Source organism: Haliotis rufescens, unplaced genomic scaffold (assembly GCF_023055435.1).
Source record: "Haliotis rufescens isolate VD_foot unplaced genomic scaffold, xgHalRufe1.0.p SCAF_9, whole genome shotgun sequence".
NCBI classification, from domain to species: domain Eukaryota; kingdom Metazoa; phylum Mollusca; class Gastropoda; order Lepetellida; family Haliotidae; genus Haliotis; species Haliotis rufescens.
In genome coordinates, this window is record NW_025964383.1 from 34824834 (window position 1) to 34843586 (window position 18753).

The 18753-nt window shown below is 40.3% G+C and overlaps 2 protein-coding genes across 2 annotated transcripts in view; one reads left to right on the forward strand and one right to left on the reverse strand.

Annotated features, from left to right (window-relative positions):
• The window catches only part of LOC124147799, a 41696-nt gene extending 39781 nt beyond the window's left edge, over positions 1-1915 (reverse strand). Inside the window, exon 1 of the mRNA XM_048391404.1 lies at positions 1818-1915. The gene's annotated coding sequence lies outside the window, so the exon portion shown is untranslated. The remainder of the gene's footprint in view (positions 1-1817) is intronic.
• LOC124147800 (activating signal cointegrator 1 complex subunit 1-like) lies at positions 1821-18429 on the forward strand. Its single transcript, XM_046518577.2, has 7 exons — positions 1821-2172; positions 7293-7502; positions 12089-12261; positions 14572-14708; positions 15375-15494; positions 16825-17029; positions 18162-18429. Exons 1-7 carry the CDS (start codon positions 2067-2069, stop codon positions 18276-18278), a joined length of 1068 nt encoding a protein of 355 aa, XP_046374533.2. The 5' UTR covers positions 1821-2066; the 3' UTR covers positions 18279-18429.
• The last annotated feature ends 324 nt before the right edge of the window (positions 18430-18753 follow it).

The following is an 18753-nucleotide window of genomic DNA, read 5'->3' on the forward strand; positions in this document are numbered from 1 at the left end:
ACACTGGCGAAACAATGCCCTGTGACGTCAGGGGTCATTGAGCGTGCATATGCTCCTCCCAGGGATCTATCATCTCTACATGCAATGTCATTGAATACGCCTAGCAATGTTGAGAGTTTAGAATATTTGTTTACTAGATATAGCCTGCGGTGGCGCATTTTATAGCAAGCGCTAGTTTACGACAGCACTTTTATTTACAATATATTTTTTATTTCATTTTTTTTTCGGAATTCAAGTGGCTAAAATGATGATAAATTGGAACTAATATACATATATTATTTTTTCAATTCATTAAGTTTCATTATTTTGCACAGGAATGCAGTTTATTAGGTAAAATTATAATGGGGCTGAACACATCCAGATGATTTAGGTACCCATTTAATGGATATCATTGAAGGGTTAGGGTTAGGTACCCATTTAGTGGCTATGAGATTACCCTGAACTCTATCCTTAACTCTTGGGTCCCCTTTACGATCAATCATCCCTTTACGATCATTAGGGTTAGGTACCCGTTTAGTGGCTATTATTGATTCTATAGCTGCTCCTAATATTCTTCACACAAAAATGTTGAGAAAAAAAAGGATGAAATGGTTTTGTGTCAAATATTTTGGCTATTGGAAACTGTCCTGGCACATTCACACAAGCCACTTTCACCCACTACATTTATTTAGTACTGATTCAACAGCAAACTCACCCTTGTGTCGTCACTAGCCATACTCATCATCATCATGCCTCCCTAGTTCCTTACCATTATTCACATTATCCTTACAGTGTTCCCTACCACACATTTCTGTCACAAAAATGACCAGACGAGTTATTAAATCCCATGTCATTCGTGCGTACCCGCAAGTTCTCAAGTTCGCATCTGACGGATTCTCACAAAAACTGGTTGCTTGTCTTCGAGAGACATGACCAACGACAGAGATCGTGCACACAAGAAGTTGTGGAACTGTATTCTAAAGGTGCTCCGGATAGAGTTGGTGGGTAACCTAACCTAATACAATGTACCACTAATCCTAAGGATTAAAAAGGCATATGAGTGAGTGTGTGTGGTTTTAGGCCGCTTTTAGCAATATTCAGCAATATCATGGCAGGTATATCAGAAATGGGATTCACACACTGTACACAAGTGGGGAATAGAACCCAGGCCTTCAGCATGACAAGCTAACGCTTTAACCACAAGGCTACCCCACCACCCCCGAAGGCATATTACATAATAAAATGCTGCACCAGATAAAGTGCCATCTTGACAAATATCACAAATGTTCAAGATAAATAGAATTACCAAAAATGGAGGTTATTACTTTGAATTGGTTGTAGATCTATGCCTATTAGCCTAATACATTTTTTGTTGTTGTTCAGCATGTTCAGAGTCACAGTATTTACCCTTACAAAGTATTTCCTGCAAGGGGGGCACAAGTCAGAATTCAGACATCTTCTAACACACATTACTCATGGGAAGAACGTTTTGCAATTAGGAAAATACACGTATATATACATTAACATAGCAACGTTCGCCTTGGACCAGAGAATTTTCACAGCACAAACAGGTAAAGTTACTGCATACTTGGGCCGTTTAGTACTTATCAATAGCATAACATATTTTATTATTTATGGAATTATATTACGCAGCTGCAGTAAATATTTCAAACCGAAAGTACAAATTAAACAAAGTGTTTCAGAAATGAAAATATTTGACAGACTGGTATTCTCCGTGAGATGGAAAATTCCCCAGGATGTTGAATCATTGACTTTTAGAAACACTGTTTGACGAACAGGGCACGTACTTGATAACGGTCATATAGATGATCACTCACAATTTATGAAACACCTTCACAGGGAATTCAGTGACAGACAATCAAACGAGCACCTGCAACTTTCCGAGGTTCATTCATGGCTGACATTTTTATTGAATGGAGTGCGCATGCGTTGGGGAAACTTCCGATACCAACTTCCTCTGAACATATGCAAGAGAGAAGTGTTTACATGTCAGTAGGACAAAACAGAACTAAATATCACAACCTTCGTTAGTGCAGAACATTATATTCATAATTCGAGTCAGCGTTATGGACGTGCTTCGGCCGCAGATTGTTATGGTTGCAAACAGATGTTACAGAAAAAATCCAATTCAGAAAAACGAAATCAACACGGCAGAAGAGGACATTTACACAGGTGAGTTACTGTTATAGGTCTATGGAAGCTTGATGTCATCCGTTAAACAGTTGGATTCTGTTTGATTGGGGGTAGTGCACTTTACCGGGCGCACTTTTTCAGTTCCAATTAGCGCCGTGGGGCTATTAGGGGCTCGAACGCGTTTCGCCGGCTCACCGGCTTGGCTAATTAGCCTAATGCGTTAAGAAGCCGACGCTGTACCACTGGACCACGAGCGCTATCACATGTAATCAGTGCTCGTTTAACGAGTCATTAGCACCCCATTAACAAGCATGCGTAATTCAGTAAACAATGAATTGCGCATGCGTATGACGTCACAGTCCGCTCTCCCATTCATTTTTTCTTGAAACCACACCTGCCATTGTTTATGTCAACATGACCGACCAATCGGATTAACCGACCAATCGGATTAACTGGATGTACGCTTGAAAAGGTAAGAATTTATGGCCAACCCTTGCCCAAAGCAAGCTAACCCTAAGGACCGAAAAGGGGTGTTGGATCGTAAAGACGTGTAAGTTTCCCTAAGACCGAAGGCGGGTGTTAGATCATAAAGACGTGTAAGTTTCCCTAAGACCGAAAACGTGTGTTGGATCGTAAAGACGTGTAAGTTTCCCTAAGACCGAAAACGGGTGTTAGATCATAAAGACGTGTAAGTTTCCCTAAGACCGAAGGCGGGTGTTAGATCATAAAGACGTGTAAGTTTCCCTAAGACCGAAAACGGGTGTTAGTTCATAAAGACGTGTAAGTTTCCCTAAGACCGAAGGCGGGTGTTAGATCATAAAGACGTAAAGTTTCCCTAAGACCGAAGGCGGGTGTTGGATCGTAAAGACGTGTAAGTTTCCCTAAGACCGAAGGCGGGTGTTGGATCGTAAAGACGTGTAAGTTTCCCTGACCGAAGGCGGGTGTTGGATCGTAAAGACGTGTAAGTTTCCCTAAGACCGAAAACGGGTGTTGGATCGTAAAGACGTGTAAGTTTCCCTAAGACCGAAAACGGGTGTTGGATCGTAAAGACGTGTAAGTTTCCCTAAGACCGAAAACGGGTGTTGGATCGTAAAGACGTGTAAGTTTCCCTAAGACCGAAAAGGGGTGTTGGATCGTAAAGACGTGTAAGTTTCCCTAAGACCGAAAACGGGTGTTGGATCGTAAAGACGTGTAAGTTTCCCTAAGACCGAAAACGGGTGTTGGATCGTAAAGACGTGTAAGTTTCCCTAAGACCGAAAACGGGTGTTGGATCATAAAGACGTGTAAGTTTCCCTAAGACCGAAGGCGGGTGTTAGTTGTGCCCGGTGAACTGCATTGTTGCCGTTTGATTGTTGTATAAAGCCTCACTCAGCAATATTCCAGCTGTATGATGTTGGACCAGACGAATACATTGATTGACATGGGGTTATAGCTAAAACAGGACAGGTCTCACCAAAAAGTCCCCGAGTGAAAACAGCAACGATTTGGCAAAAACGCCACCTCGCCTGAAGCGAAAATGGCTACTACTTCCTGGCACCTTATTTTTTTCATTTACCTTTAAAAATTGGACTGAAAATGCATGAGGTTAAAATCACATGGTCACATGCAAACACAAATAATTGTAAAATGTTAATCACCCAAAAGGGGCACTAATCTCTGGCTGTCTGACACTGGCCGCTGGGGCTCACTAGCTGCCGTTAGTCAATTTGCTCGCTAACGCAATTGAGCGTAACAAGAGATTGGGCTACTGTCTGTAAAGACAGCGTAAATAAATTTGGAGGCAATAATTGTTTTGCACATTTTTAACACTGATTGGTTACCTGTGATCTATAAAGATTTTGACAAAGGGCGCATGTTAATTAATTTCTTCAGCCTAAACAAACAGACAAAAAGAATGGCGGAAGCTCATCGGATGTAGTCATTTGGAAATACCCCTGATGGTTATAGTTAAATAATAAAAAAAAGTATCCCTGCAGTGAAAGCATTTTCAGATTTCGGATTCCGTGAATAATACGATTACTACTCTCTTGTTGTCATCCATGTTTTCTGGTATATCCCTACATTTGTGTGTTTGTCGCCATTCACTTGATGCTCAGTGCATGAATTTATTACAGGTGTAATTAGTGGTAGCACCGGTCAGATTACTTGATAAAGGTTCCTTTTGGCATTTCTTGTGTCTGGGGTAATTATTGAATTTAAATCCAGGTTTGAAGCGAGGTGAAATGTGTGTTATGTAATATGCACGTGGCAGCCCAGCAAGAAATGAATGATCAGTTGATTTATTTTTTTGGGATACGATGGCATGCATCAACCAAGTCAGCGAGTCTGACCACCCGATCCCGATCTTACGACAAGCATAGTCGCCTTTCACAGCTAGCATGGGTTGCTGAAGACCTAAGTCTGGGAAGTGACGGGACTCCCAGGCTGCTTGAATGTTCTCCATCCCTGGAATGTAAACTGCTGTTAATGACAGCTGAATTATTGGGCAGAAGTCCCATCGTTCCTTGGTGATCTGAATCAAGGTCTGAGATTTTGACCCTCCCACATGGTTCACATAGGCCATAGCCGTCTGGTTGACCAATCTCATTAAAATCAGATCTTAGTTCTCGCTATTGCTAAACAAAGATCTGAGGACATCCGATTACGAGTCACGTCAGACCAACCTTGCGCGAATTTAGACCAACCAATGGAAGAACTGACAAGAAGTAGACATTAGCCAATCAGAAGGCAGCTTTCTCGTGCTTTACAGCACTAAATTCAAATTGGCGACTACACTTCGAAACATATTTTGACAAATTCTCAATTAAAAATTTGAAACCTGAACAAAAGAACATTCTGGAAATGCAAATATATGGTCTAGATTGTATGGATTCAGTCGTTAAACCCGTAACTATCGTTTGGAATACCCCGTGTTAAGGTTTTCGAGTTTGCATTATTAGAAATCACATTCCGACCGTCACTTTCATGATCTGGTAAGCGACGCCTTGATTGGTTGGATGAAAGGTCATTTTGACGTGACCCCTAATGGGATGTCCTCAGATCTTTGTTTAGCGGTAGCGAGAACTAAGATATGATTTAATGAGATTGTCTGGTTGACCAAAATAGATCTGTAGTTGCTGGCTCTGCAAAGTGATAGGAGGGCCAGGTGAATAACTTTGAGCTCCAAGACATTTATGTACAATTTTCGTCTCCTCTAGAGACCAGAGGCCGCCTGTCGTCATTTGCCCACGTATCACACCCTCCCTAGCCGTGACTCAGCTTTTTGTAGAATCAGGTCTGGGTACGCTGCCATGATTGGCTTGCCGTTGGAGTTTCAACTATCACTTCTGTTCTTTCAAATAGTCTTGAGACGAGAAATCTTCATCCCGTAATTAACCGCCTCCGTGGTCTAATGGTAGAGCGTCCGCCCGGAGAGCGGAAGGTCCGGGGTTCGATCCCAGCCGCGTCATACCAAAAGACGTTAAAAGATGGTACTTGTTGTTACCCTGTCTGGCGCTCGGCATTAAGGGGCTAAAACAAGGACTGGTCGGCTCGGAGTCAGTATACTATGTCTGAGTGGGGTATTTATGTTAAACTGCGGCATGGTATCTCAGTGTGCTAGCACTCTAAATCGGCATCAGTCCGGACTAGAACAAGCAGCCATACACACACATACACGTGCATGCACGTCGCTATATAAGTGCAATAATCTTGGACGCGACGTTAAACCCCATTTCACCTCACCTCATCCCGTAATTATGGTGATGCAGAAGCTACTTGCTTGCTTGCATTTGGAGGTATCGGCAGTGGAGCTGAGCTGAATGAGACTGCCAGATTTTTTATTTTTGCATTCTTTCCCTTCTGTATATGTTGAAGGATGTCGGCATATTGTCTACCTTCTCCTGGGGTAGAATACAATTCCGATCCATTGAGTTGAATTGTTTGATAGGCATTACTTAGAAGTTTACGGATGACAAAGTAGACACAATGTATGGATAACAATACTGTAAAGACAACGTTTCGGTATAGATCCTTATACCATTGTCAAGCAAAACTGAATGAGGAACATTGTACAGAATATATATAATTTTGAGTTTGGAATTTGAAAACTTGGGGGTCTAAGGTTTGGGGACTAAGGGTCTGGGAGGGTGTGGATGTGTGGTTTTTGGAGTTGTGTTTTATTAGTTTGGATTGGTGGTGGTATAATTTTTGTTGGTGATTATATGTGGCCTAGTAGATTGGTTTGTCTGGTCCAGACTCATTTATTTACAGGCCGTTATCATGTAGATGGATTATTGCTGAGTGTGGCATTAAATAGCCAACAACAAAGAAACATGAATGCAAAATGCCATTTAGAAAGTGGTCAAATGTAACAAATGTTATATTTGGGATAACACTTTCTTAGTAAAGTACAGATTCTCGTACTTTTTTTGGTTGAGTCCCGTCCCAAATATAACATTTGTTACATTTGACCACTTTCTAAATGGCATTGTGTATTCATAGCTTTCGGCCATGGGAGCCGTGCCAATTTACACTTGTCAGAGGGGTACTCAAAGTACGTGATCTAGACTACCAGTTGTCAGACTTTCATTTTGTGGAAGCCTCGGTGGCTGAGTGGGTTAGATCGCTGACTTTGTGTGCTGGCGATTAGGTGCCTCACTCTGGCAAGTGTGGGTTTGAATCCCAGATGGGACTCAACCCAAAACAGTTTGAGAATCTGTACTTTACTAAGAAAGTGCTATCCCAAATATAACATTTGTTAAACAAAGAAACAGATCAATCCTAGGGTTCTGTATTGACCTAAAGCTTGCATTGCAATATATTGGAAGATAAAGTGTTTGACACTGATTGTACATGCAGACCTAGTTTTACATACTACAGTAAAGTATTACTCTGCATAGTAAGTTGCCGCCATTTTGTAGTCATGGTTACAGGGGAGATAACATCAATGTTTCCTCCATTTTGTCAATGAATTTTGAAAAGAAACCTCTTTTAGTAATGAATTTCTATAGAATTTAGGTTAAGTGATACAAATAAAAAAAACAATTGTTATATTTTCTTACCCTATGTACCAGAACACAGGAAGAATATTACATATAGTTTGAAAAGTGAATTGCAGTATCCCAATAATACCATGCAGTTCTATTATAAGACCTAATCCAGGTGACTCACTGCTACAGATGATGTCAGCAGCTGTGTGTACAACGACGAGGTATGCGATGCCTTCAGCAATATTGAAGAGACAGACAGTGGCTACCGGGTAGCGATGAACATACCCAGTGCATACTTCAAGTTCATCATCGGGAAGAAGGCAGAGAGCAAGAAGAGGCTAGAGATGGAGACGCGGACACAGATCCGGATCCCCAAGGCAGGACAGGAGGGAGAAATTGGTACGTAGACAATCTCATTAAAATATGATCTTACTTCTCACTACCACTTAACAGAGATCTGAGGACAGCCCACTACAGGTCATGTCAGGACAACCTTTCCCCATATTTCCCAAACTTTGACCGACTATTGAAATGACTAACAAGAAGTCGATCAGATAATAGCGCTTTCTTGCTTTACGGCAAAAGTTCCAGCCTTTATTGAAAAGTATTTTGACAAAGTTGATTCAAAATTTGAAAAAAACAAAAGAAAATTCTGGAATGAATGGCCATGTTCAGAAGGTGTTCTCGGACAGGTTACCGGGACATCTTTTGAACGCACCAGCTTCGCGGATTCGACCAAACGTAACCTACTTCGCGGAATTCGTATGTCTCCTTGGCGGGTTGAATGTAACACGTGACTCTTTGAACGTGGCAGATGAGATTTAGGGCTGATAGGAGTAGGACGCATCGCGAGATGCTCCTACTCATAGCTTGCGTGTTTTCAGAGCCCTACTAGGGCTATACTTCCAAGTGCATACTTCCATACCAGGGAAGTTCAGTTTGTACATAATGTGTTTATTGTAAATATCTTGTGGGTTTATTAAGAGGGTTGAATTTCCGTTTTCAGTTATAGTTTTCATTTGAGGGGTTTCTTCTCCTCAGTCCGAGATTGTATGGCAGTACAACCCAAGGGCTATTGAAAGTCTTTTCCGTTTCAACTGTTTTTCCCATTTTAAAGCAAGAAATAGATGAAGATGTTGACGGAATCATCTGTACAGAACCTTATTAGCTGTACGTAACCGTTGTTTGGAATACCTTGTGTTAACACTTTCAAGGTGGCATGGTTAGAAAACTCATTCAGACTTTCACTCTCCTGATCTCACTGTGATTAGTCACGTGGAAATTCGTTCTGATGGGACCTGTAATAGGATGTTCTCAGATCTTTGTTTTGCGGTAGCGAGAACTAAGATCTGATTTTTATAATGTTGCTTCATAGTGTAAAGGTTTTATACAATGAAACCCTATTAATTTGCACCATTGAAGGTCCCATGCATGTCAGAAGAGGTGACTAACAGGATCCAGGGGTCAGGCTCGCTGACTTGGTGGATGCATGTCATCGTATCCCAATTGCATGGTTGGATGCTCATGATGTCAATCACAGGATTGTCTGGTCCAGACACGATTAATTATCGACCGCCGCCATTTAGCAGGAATATTGCTGAGTGAGGAGTTAAACAAAAAACAAACAAAAAAACACTCTCACTGAGCAGGTAGTTGGCTAGGATTCCATGCTTAGCTCTCGGCAAGCTAATTTGGACATCAAATCCTCTTCCTCTTTGGGGTGCACGGGTGGCCCAGTCGTCTAAGGCGCCGCAATTCGCTGTGCAGCGTAGCGTCCCTTGGGCATGCCAGAAACCTATGATTGTGGGTTCGAATCCCGGTTCGCCCCAATTATGTTTCTAGGTTTGTCAGCACCTTACCCGTGCTCGTGGGTTTCACCGAAGTGGTAAACGTCTAAGACCTGCATCACTTGGGGCTTTCCTCCCACATTTAGTTGACACGCCATGATATGACTGGAATACTGTTAAAAGCGGCGTTAACCCCAACTCACTCACTCACTCTTCCTCTTTGATGGCCCTGCTGTCAGTTGCGTCCCTTGGGCATGCCAGAAACCTATGATTGTGGGTTCGAATCCCGGTTCGCCCCAATTATGTTTCTAGGTTTGTCAGCACCTTACCCGTGCTCGTGGGTTTCACCGAAGTGGTAAACGTCTAAGACCTGCATCACTTGGGGCTTTCCTCCCACATTTAGTTGACACGCCATGATATGACTGGAATACTGTTAAAAGCGGCGTTAACCCCAACTCACTCACTCACTCTTCCTCTTTGATGGCCCTGCTGTCAGTATGATACAGCTCTACCAAATGACCACATTCCTTGTCAGGATTCTAACTTTGTTATCATGAATTTGGCAATTCGTGTTCCTGTATGGGTGACACTTTATGGGGACTGGGGGCAGAGTATTGGCCTGAGAGTCATTGCTCACGTTCGAAATTAGGATATATATTCTAGTCTGAGGCTGGTGAAATTCAGTAAAGACCAGTGACAACTTCCTTTACATCAGGTAGATGACAACTTCCTTTACATCAGGTAGATGGTAACTACATTTACATCAGGTAGATGGCAACAACATTTACATCAGGTAGATGACAACTTCCTTTACATCAGGTAGATGACAACTTCCTTTACATCAGGTAGATGGTAACTACATTTACATCAGGTAGATGGCAACAACATTTACATCAGGTAGATGGCAACTACATTTACATCAGGTAGATGACAACTACATTTACATCAGGTAGATGACAACTACATTTACATCAGGCAGATGACAACTACATTTACATCAGGTAGATGACAACTACATTTACATCAGGTAGATGACAACTACATTTACATCAGGTAGATGACAACTACATTTACATCTGGTACATGACAACAACATTTACATCAGGTAGATGACAACTACATTTACATCAGGTAGATGACAACTACATTTACATCTGGTAGATGACAACTACATTTACATCAGGTAGATGACAACATTTACATCAGGTAGATGACAACAGCAATTACATCAGGTAGATGACAACTTCATTTACATCAGGTAGATGACAACTACATTTACATCAGGTAGATGACAACTACATTTACATCAGGTAGATGACAACTACATTTACATCAGGTAGATGACAACTACATTTTCATCAGGTAGATGACAACTACATTTACATCAGGTAGATGACAACTACATTTACATCAGGTTGATGATAACTACATTTACATCAGGTAGATGATAACTACATTTACATTAGGTAGATGACAACTACATTTACATCAGGTAGATGACAACTACATTTACATCAGGTAGATGACAACTACATTTACATCAGGTAGATGACAACTACATTTTCATCAGGTACATGACAACAACATTTACATCAGGTAGATGACAACTACATTTACATCAGGTAGATGACAACTACATTTACATCTGGTACATGACAACAACATTTACATCAGGTAGATGACAACTACATTTACATCAGGTAGATGACAACTACATTTACATCAGGTAGATGACAACTACATTTACATCAGGTAGATGACAACAACATTTACATCAGGTAGATGACAACTACATTTACATCAGGTACATGACAACTACATTTACATCAGGTAGATGACAACTACATTTACATCTGGTAGATGACAACTACATTTACATCAGGTAGATGACAACTACATTTACATCAGGTAGATGACAACTACATTAACATCAGGTAGATGACAACTACATTTACATCAGGTAGATGACAACTACATTTACATCAGGTAGATGACAACTACATTTACATCAGGTAGATGACAACAGCAATTACATCAGGTACATGACAACTACATTTACATCAGGTAGATGACAACTACATTTACATCAGGTAGATGACAACTACATTTACATCAGGTAGATGACAACTACATTTACATCAGGTAGATGACAACTACATTTACATCAGGTAGATGATAACTACATTTACATCAGGTAGATGACAACTTCATTTACATCAGGTAGATGACAACTACATTAACATCAGGTAGATGACAACTACATTAACATCAGGTAGATGGCAATTACATTTACATCAGGTAGATGACAACTACATTTACATCAGGTAGATGACAACTTCATTTACATCAGGTAGATGGTAACTACATTTACATCAGGTAGATGACAACTACATTTACATCAGGTAGATGACAACTACATTTACATCAGGTAGATGACAACAACATTTACATCAGGGAGATGACAACAAAATTTACATCAGGTAGATGACAACTACATTTACATCAGGTAGATGACAACTACATTAACATCAGGTAGATGACAACTACATTAACATCAGGTAGATGACAACAACATTTAACATCAGGTAGATGACAACTACATTTACATCAGGTAGATGACAACTACATTTACATCAGGTAGATGACAACTTCATTTACATCAGGTAGATGACAACTTCATTTACATCAGGTAGATGACAACTTCATTTACATCAGGGAGATGACAACTACATTTACATCAGGTAGATGACAACAACATTTACATCAGGGAGATGACAACTACATTTACACAGGTAGATGACTACTTCATTTACATCAGGTAGATGACAACTTCATTTACATCAGGGAGATGACAACTACATTTACATCAGGTAGATGGCAACTACATTTACATCAGGTAGATGACAACTACATTTACATCAGGTAGATGACAACTACATTAACATCAGGTAGATGACAACTACATTTACATCAGGTAGATGAAAACTAAATTTACATCAGGTAGATGACAACATTTTACATCAGGTAGATGACAACAACATTTTACATCAGGTAGATGAAAACTACATTTACATCAGGTAGATGACAAACCATATTTGTGGATTATGAAAAAGAGAATTTGTTATTTGATAGAGTGTGAAACCTACAATCATGTCGTGTATTTAGAAAATATCATGTTCTTGTGAATGCTTATTGCAGTTATCCTTGGACATGACAGGAAGGGTGTGAGTTCTGCCAAGACACGGATTGACTTGATCGTGGAGTCTGCCCGCCAGAAGCAACCATTCACCCACTTCCTCTCTATCTGCGTCAACGGCATTGAGCACTCTTTTGTTGACTTCAAAACTGATGTCCTCCGCGAGTGTGATGGAGTGAGTGGTCACATTTACATGTTATATTGAGAAGACATCAATACTTGATGTCACATTTACATGTTATATTCAGACACCACAAATACTTGATGTCACATTTACATGTTATGTTGAGACACCACAAAACTTGATGTCACATTTACATGTTATATTCAGACAACACCAATACTTGATGTCACATTTACATGTTATATTCAGACAACATCAATACTTGATGTCACATTTACATGTTATGTTGAGTTGCCACAAATACTTGATGTCACATTTACATGTTATATTCAGACAATACCAATGCTTGATGTCACATTTACATGTTATATTCAGACAACACCAATACTTGATGTCACATTTACATGTTATATTCAGACAACATCAATACTTGATGTCACATTTACATGTTATGTTGAGTTGCCACAAATACTTGATGTCACATTTACATGTTATATTGAGACACCATAAATACTTGATGTCACATATTTACATGTTAGATTGAGACACCAAAAATACTTGATGTCACATTTACATGTTATATTCAGACAACATCAATACTTGATGTCACATCTACATGTTATATTCAGACAACATCAATACTTGATGTCACATTTACATGTTATGTTGAGTTGCCACAAATACTTGATGTCACATTTACATGTCATGTTGAGACACCACAAATACTTGATGTCACATTTACATGTTATATTGAGAAGACACAAATACTTGATGTTACATTTACATGTTATGTTGAGACACCACCAATACTTGATGTCACATTTACATGTTAGATTGGGGGCGGTCGGGTAGCCTAGTGGTTAAAGCGTTCGCTCGTCACGCCGAAGCCCCGGGTTCGATTCCCAACATGGGTAAAATGTGTGAAGCCCATTTCTGGTGACCCCCGCCGTGATATTGCTGGAATATTGCTAAAAGCGGCGTAAAACCATACTCACTCACTCACTCACTACATGTTAGATTGAGACACCACAAATACTTGATGTCACATTTACATGTTATATTGAGACAACACCAATGCTTGATGTCACATTTACATGTTATATTCAGACAACACCAATACTTGATGTCACATTTACATGTTATATTGAGACACCACAAATACTTGATGTCACATTTACATGTTATGTTGAGACACCACAAATACTTGATCATGTTGATGTCACATTTACATGTTATATTTAGACAACATCAATACTTGATGTCACATTTACATGTTATATTGAGACACCACAAATACTTGATGTCACATTTACATGTTATATTGAGACACCACAAATACTTGATGTCACATTTACATGTTAGATTGAGACACCAAAAATACTTGATGTCACATTTACATGTTAGATTGAGACACCAAAAATACTTGATGTCACATTTACATGTTAGATTGAGACACCAAAAATACTTGATGTCACATTTACATGTTATATTCAGACGCCACCATTACTTGATGTCACATTTACATGTTATATTCAGACAACATCAATACTTGATGTCACATTTACATGTTATATTCAGACGCCACAAATACTTGATGTCACATTTACATGTTATATTCAGACAACACCAATACTTGATGTCACACTTACATGTTATATCCAGACACCACCAATACTTGATGTCACATTTACATGTTATATTGAGACGACATCAATACTTGATGTCACATTTACATGTTATATTCAGACGCCACAAATCCTTGATGTCACATTTACATGTTATATTCAGACAACACCAATACTTGATGTCACACTTACATGTTATATCCAGACAACACCAATACTTGATGTCACATTTACATGTTATATCCAGACAACACCAATACTTGAGGCCTGACAGAAAAAGTGCTGTGGTGTCGTTACCCTGGTAACCGGACTAACCCTATTTTAAGATGCTGACCTAGGTTGTTTTTTTAAGTGATTCGTAACATAATAATAAAAAGCAGACTTGAAAATGTGTAAAATTGAACAGTTCTCATGGATGTATCCAGGGTATGAAAAAGATAAGATAAGAAAATATATAAAAGCCTACCAACCTTCCCACCCTATTTTGAATTTAAACGTGATCAATTTCTTAGGCCAAATGAGACTGAATAACTGAATTCATATGAGCCAAAATGTTGATCAGTATTTTTTTGGTGGCGATTTGATATCCAGATAGTAAAAGCCATATGTGAAAGAACACAGAATAAAGTCTGTGTTGTGTATCATTGATTTATAATGACAGTGATATGATGAATCGTGTTAGTATCTTGCTGTAGGAGGACCAAGATAGTAGTGTAACACCCTTCTGACTCTGCAGGATCGAGGCCTGGATGCCAGCCTCTTCCAGAATCCAAAGAAGCTTCACTTGACCCTGGGGACACTGGCTCTTCTCAACGATGCCGAGATTAGGATGGCTACAGAGCTGCTGCAACAGTGCAAGGAGGACCTCGTCCAGTGAGTTGATGCTTCTGGTCTCGACCCAGGTGCCAGATAATCTCTTCAGCCATTCAGTGATGATGATGATGATGATGATGATGATGATGATGATGATGATGATTTATTACTTGCCCGTGAAGAGATCACCTGTTTGATAAACATACAGCTGTATTACACATTGTGCAATACCAAAGCGTATGCTAATGTACTGCGGGACCAAGTTACACTAACAAACATTGAAAGCTCTCAGCATCTCTTCGCTCATTCAATGGCATTGCATGAGGAGATGATAGATCACTGAGAGGAGCTTATGCACACTCAATAACCCCAGCAACCCTGTTGCTAAGCTGATGTCACATGGCATTGTTTAGCCGGTGGATCTTGCAACAAAATTCCACATATCACGTCATAGATGTGTTTCGTTTCACCTCACCTCACCTCACCTCACCTCACCTCAAATATTTGAAAAATATTATCAGCTTTTTTGACAAATGTTATCCATTTAGTGTTGTCATAAGTGCCCAACTGTTGAAAGTCTTGTCCTCATTGAATACATCTGATAACTTTCACTACCATCTATGAACGTTTTGCTCATTTCTTAAAGAAGGCGATCCTGTAGGTGAAGAAAGCCCTGGTCATACTTGTCCTTTCAGAAAACCTAACATTTCTCTCCACTCACTTCAGGCCAATACTGAAGGGACAGAAGTTAATGGCTCGGGTTCAGGATCTGGAATACATGAATGACGATCCCAACGCTGTCGATGTCCTGTATGCTCAGATACAGGTGACTGATGGCTCCGATGTGTAAGTCATATCTTCGTTAGTCGTTAGTAAAATATTTTTTTTTATTCTTATAATAGTCAATTAGTTGGAAAAGTACGACAGATTTGTGACAAGAAAAGTAACTTTTTTGTAGAATTCTTCTGGAAACATCCCCTTATTCGTACGTGACCAAGTTGTTAATCCATGCTGAATTTTTTCGGAGAGTGTATAGGTAAATATGCAAAGGTGGTGAACCCCATATTTTTCACAGATTTGGTCTTGCTTATATTTCTTGTGGAATACAGAAAGTAGACCATTTTTTCAAATTTGAACTGTATTTTATCCTGTGATCAATACTAACAACTAGTTATCAGTAAAATGAACATGCTGAACAACTTTCATGACTGTATTGGGGGTATGGGTGGCCCAGTCGTCTAAGGCGCAGCGATTCTCTGCACAGAGTTGCGTCCCTTGGGCACGCCAGAAACCTGTGATTGTGGGTTCGAATCCCGGTTCGCCCTGATTATGTTTCTAGGTTTGTCAGCCCCATACCGTGCTCGTGGGTTTCACCGAAGTGATAAACGTCTGAGACCTGCATCACTTCAGGCTTTCCTCCCACATTATGCTGACATGCCACGATATAACTAGAATAATGTTAAAAGCGGTGTTAAACCCAACTCACTCACTCATGACTGTATTTCATTTGTTCGGCACAAATTAAGATTTGTCTTTTCAGTTTGTTCAAAATGTCCCTTATCATACCTTTGAGTTTACAAAGTGGGCTTGGAATTACAAATTTCCTCGAGCCTCGTCTCCCTTTGATTGGTGTGATGTATCCCCCAATGGGTATTAATGGTACTTGGATGAGTATCATGTAATGGTTGGCCCCAATCAGTATCAAAATAAATGACTGTCTGAAGATAAGTGATCACTCATCAATCACTGGTTGGGTTCAAAATCCATATTGACCTGTGTCCCTCATATACAGTAAACTACGGTTATAACGAACTCAAAGGGACCACTAATTTTAATTTGTTATATCTGTTGTTTGGTATATGCATTTTATATAGACATCTTTTATCACGTCATGTGACCCGGTATTCAAACAGGGACAACTGACTCTGCAACCTGCATTTGGGGTAGAAAACACCATAGAAACTGACTAAGAGAGGGTATTCAAGTTTCAGATACAACAGAACTGAAAATTTGGTGCTTTTCCATATATGACCATGACATACCTTTTATGTTACAATGAGTGGTATGCCGCATAATAGAGATGTGCAGTTAGGTTCCAAAGTCAGTTTATGGTGGTTAAATCTACAGTTAACCCAGATCTAAACTGAAACCTGTTTATCTCTGATCTTGCTCTCAGTCTTCAGATTCTGTGCGACCGACTGGTGGAAAAGTTCAGTGCAGCTGGCTTGATGCCTCGACAGTTTGAGAGAGTCAAGCTCCATGTGACGGTCATGAACACGCTGTTCCGGAAAGACCCGAGTGGGACCGCCAAGGCCGAAGTGATGGAGTCCGGGAGGAATGTCAGGGAGCGGGAATCGTTTGATGCTGCAGGGGTTTTAAGGGTGAGATATTCTTTGCCAGCTATAGATACGTAAATTGCCATACATCATAGTACAAGAAAATCCATTTCACCTGACCTAGCCACGGACAGAAGCCCGTCTGGATTCTGGGTTAGAATAGTTCCCAGGAACCGATGCTTGTCCTGTGAGACGACTAAACCAATCAGGTGGTCAGCCTCGGTGACTTTCACATCATAGTTCTGTTTGTCCAGGAACCGATGCTTGTCCTGTGAGACGACTAAGCCAATCAGGTGGTCAGGCTCAGTGACTTTCACATCATAGTTTTGTTTGTCCAGGAACCGATGCTTGTCCTGTGAGACGACTAAGCCAATCAGGTGGTGAGGCTCAGTGACTTTCACATCATAGTTCTGTTTGTCCAGGAATCGATGCTTGTCCTGTGAGACGACTAAGCCAATCAGGTGGTCAGCCTCGGTGACTTTCACATCATAGTTCTGTTTGTCCAGGAATCGATGCTTGTCCTGTGAGACGACTAAACCAATCAGGTGGTCAGCCTCGGTGACTTTCACATCATAGTTCTGTTTGTCCAGGAACCGATGCTTGTCCTGTGAGACGACTAAACCAATCAGGTGGTCAGGCTCAGTGACTTTCACATCATAGTTTTGTTTGTCCAGGAACCGATGCTTGTCCTGTGAGACGACTAAGCCAATCAGGTGGTCAGGTTCGGTGACTTTCACATCATAGTTCTGTTTGTTTCTCTGTGTTGTTTAACACTGCACTCAGCAATATTCCAGTATAACACTGGACGTTGCTCATAATACCATACCTAATTATTAACATGCTGCCATCATACAGCTGGAATAATGTAGAGTGCGATGTGAACAAACGCTGAAAGCCGTATCCTTAGAGATGCATCAGGCTCCACAACTTGCGGTTGCCTGACAACGTTACCCAACATTGTGGCAGTTTATATAGCCAAGTCTTGATTATTAAAAAGCATTTGTAATAAAGCATAACTATTGCTGTCTGTTTGAAAATCTACATTCACTGATGTCAATTTGCACCTGATCTCAATGCCAAGAGAATTTTAACTGAATCTACTGCTAAAATATGGTAATTGTTAACTGTACTGTTTTGCGATTTATCTCATGTTGTTTAATTCTTTTTGTATCTTCAGAAATTTGGAAAGTATGACTTTGGTCCTCAGGAAATTGCCACCATTCATCTTTCACAGCGCTACTCAACTGGTCGAGACGGCTACTACGACTCTGTGGGGTCTATCTCTTTACTCTAGTGTAAAGTGAGACTACTCCATAGTCTGAAGACCCGTGAAGATCCGGGGTAGAATGGGTCTTCAGCAACCCATGCTTGCCATGAAAGTCGACTATGCTTGTCGTAAAAGGCGACAAACGGTATCGGATGGTCAGGCTTGCTGATTTGGTTGATACATGTCATCCATCCCAATTGCATGGATAGATGCTCATGATATTAATCACTGGATTGTCTGGTCAAGACTCGATTATTTACAGACCGCCGTCATATAGCTGGAATATTGCTGAGTGCGGCGTTAAACAACAAACCAACCATAGTCTGAACAGCTTGGGGTCCATGATAGTGACTCAATTAAATGCAACAGCAATTATATAAAATATGAATTACTTTTAACAACCTGATGAGCACACATCCTTGGGTATAAGGTAGTGAACCTTTCCAAAATGCAGGTCCAATATCCAGGGAGAGGTGAATGCAGCATTTCTACTGTCCATATT

Coding starts and splice junctions, on each gene's coding strand:
- LOC124147800 (XM_046518577.2), top strand. CDS start 2,067: ATGGACGTGCTTCGGCCGCAGATTGTTATGGTTGCAAACAGATGTTAC. Junction 2,173..7,292: donor AGAAGAGGACATTTACACAG/GTGAGTTACTGT, acceptor TCACTGCTACAG/ATGATGTCAGCAGCTGTGTG. Junction 15,495..16,824: donor GTGACTGATGGCTCCGATGT/GTAAGTCATATC, acceptor TCTTGCTCTCAG/TCTTCAGATTCTGTGCGACC.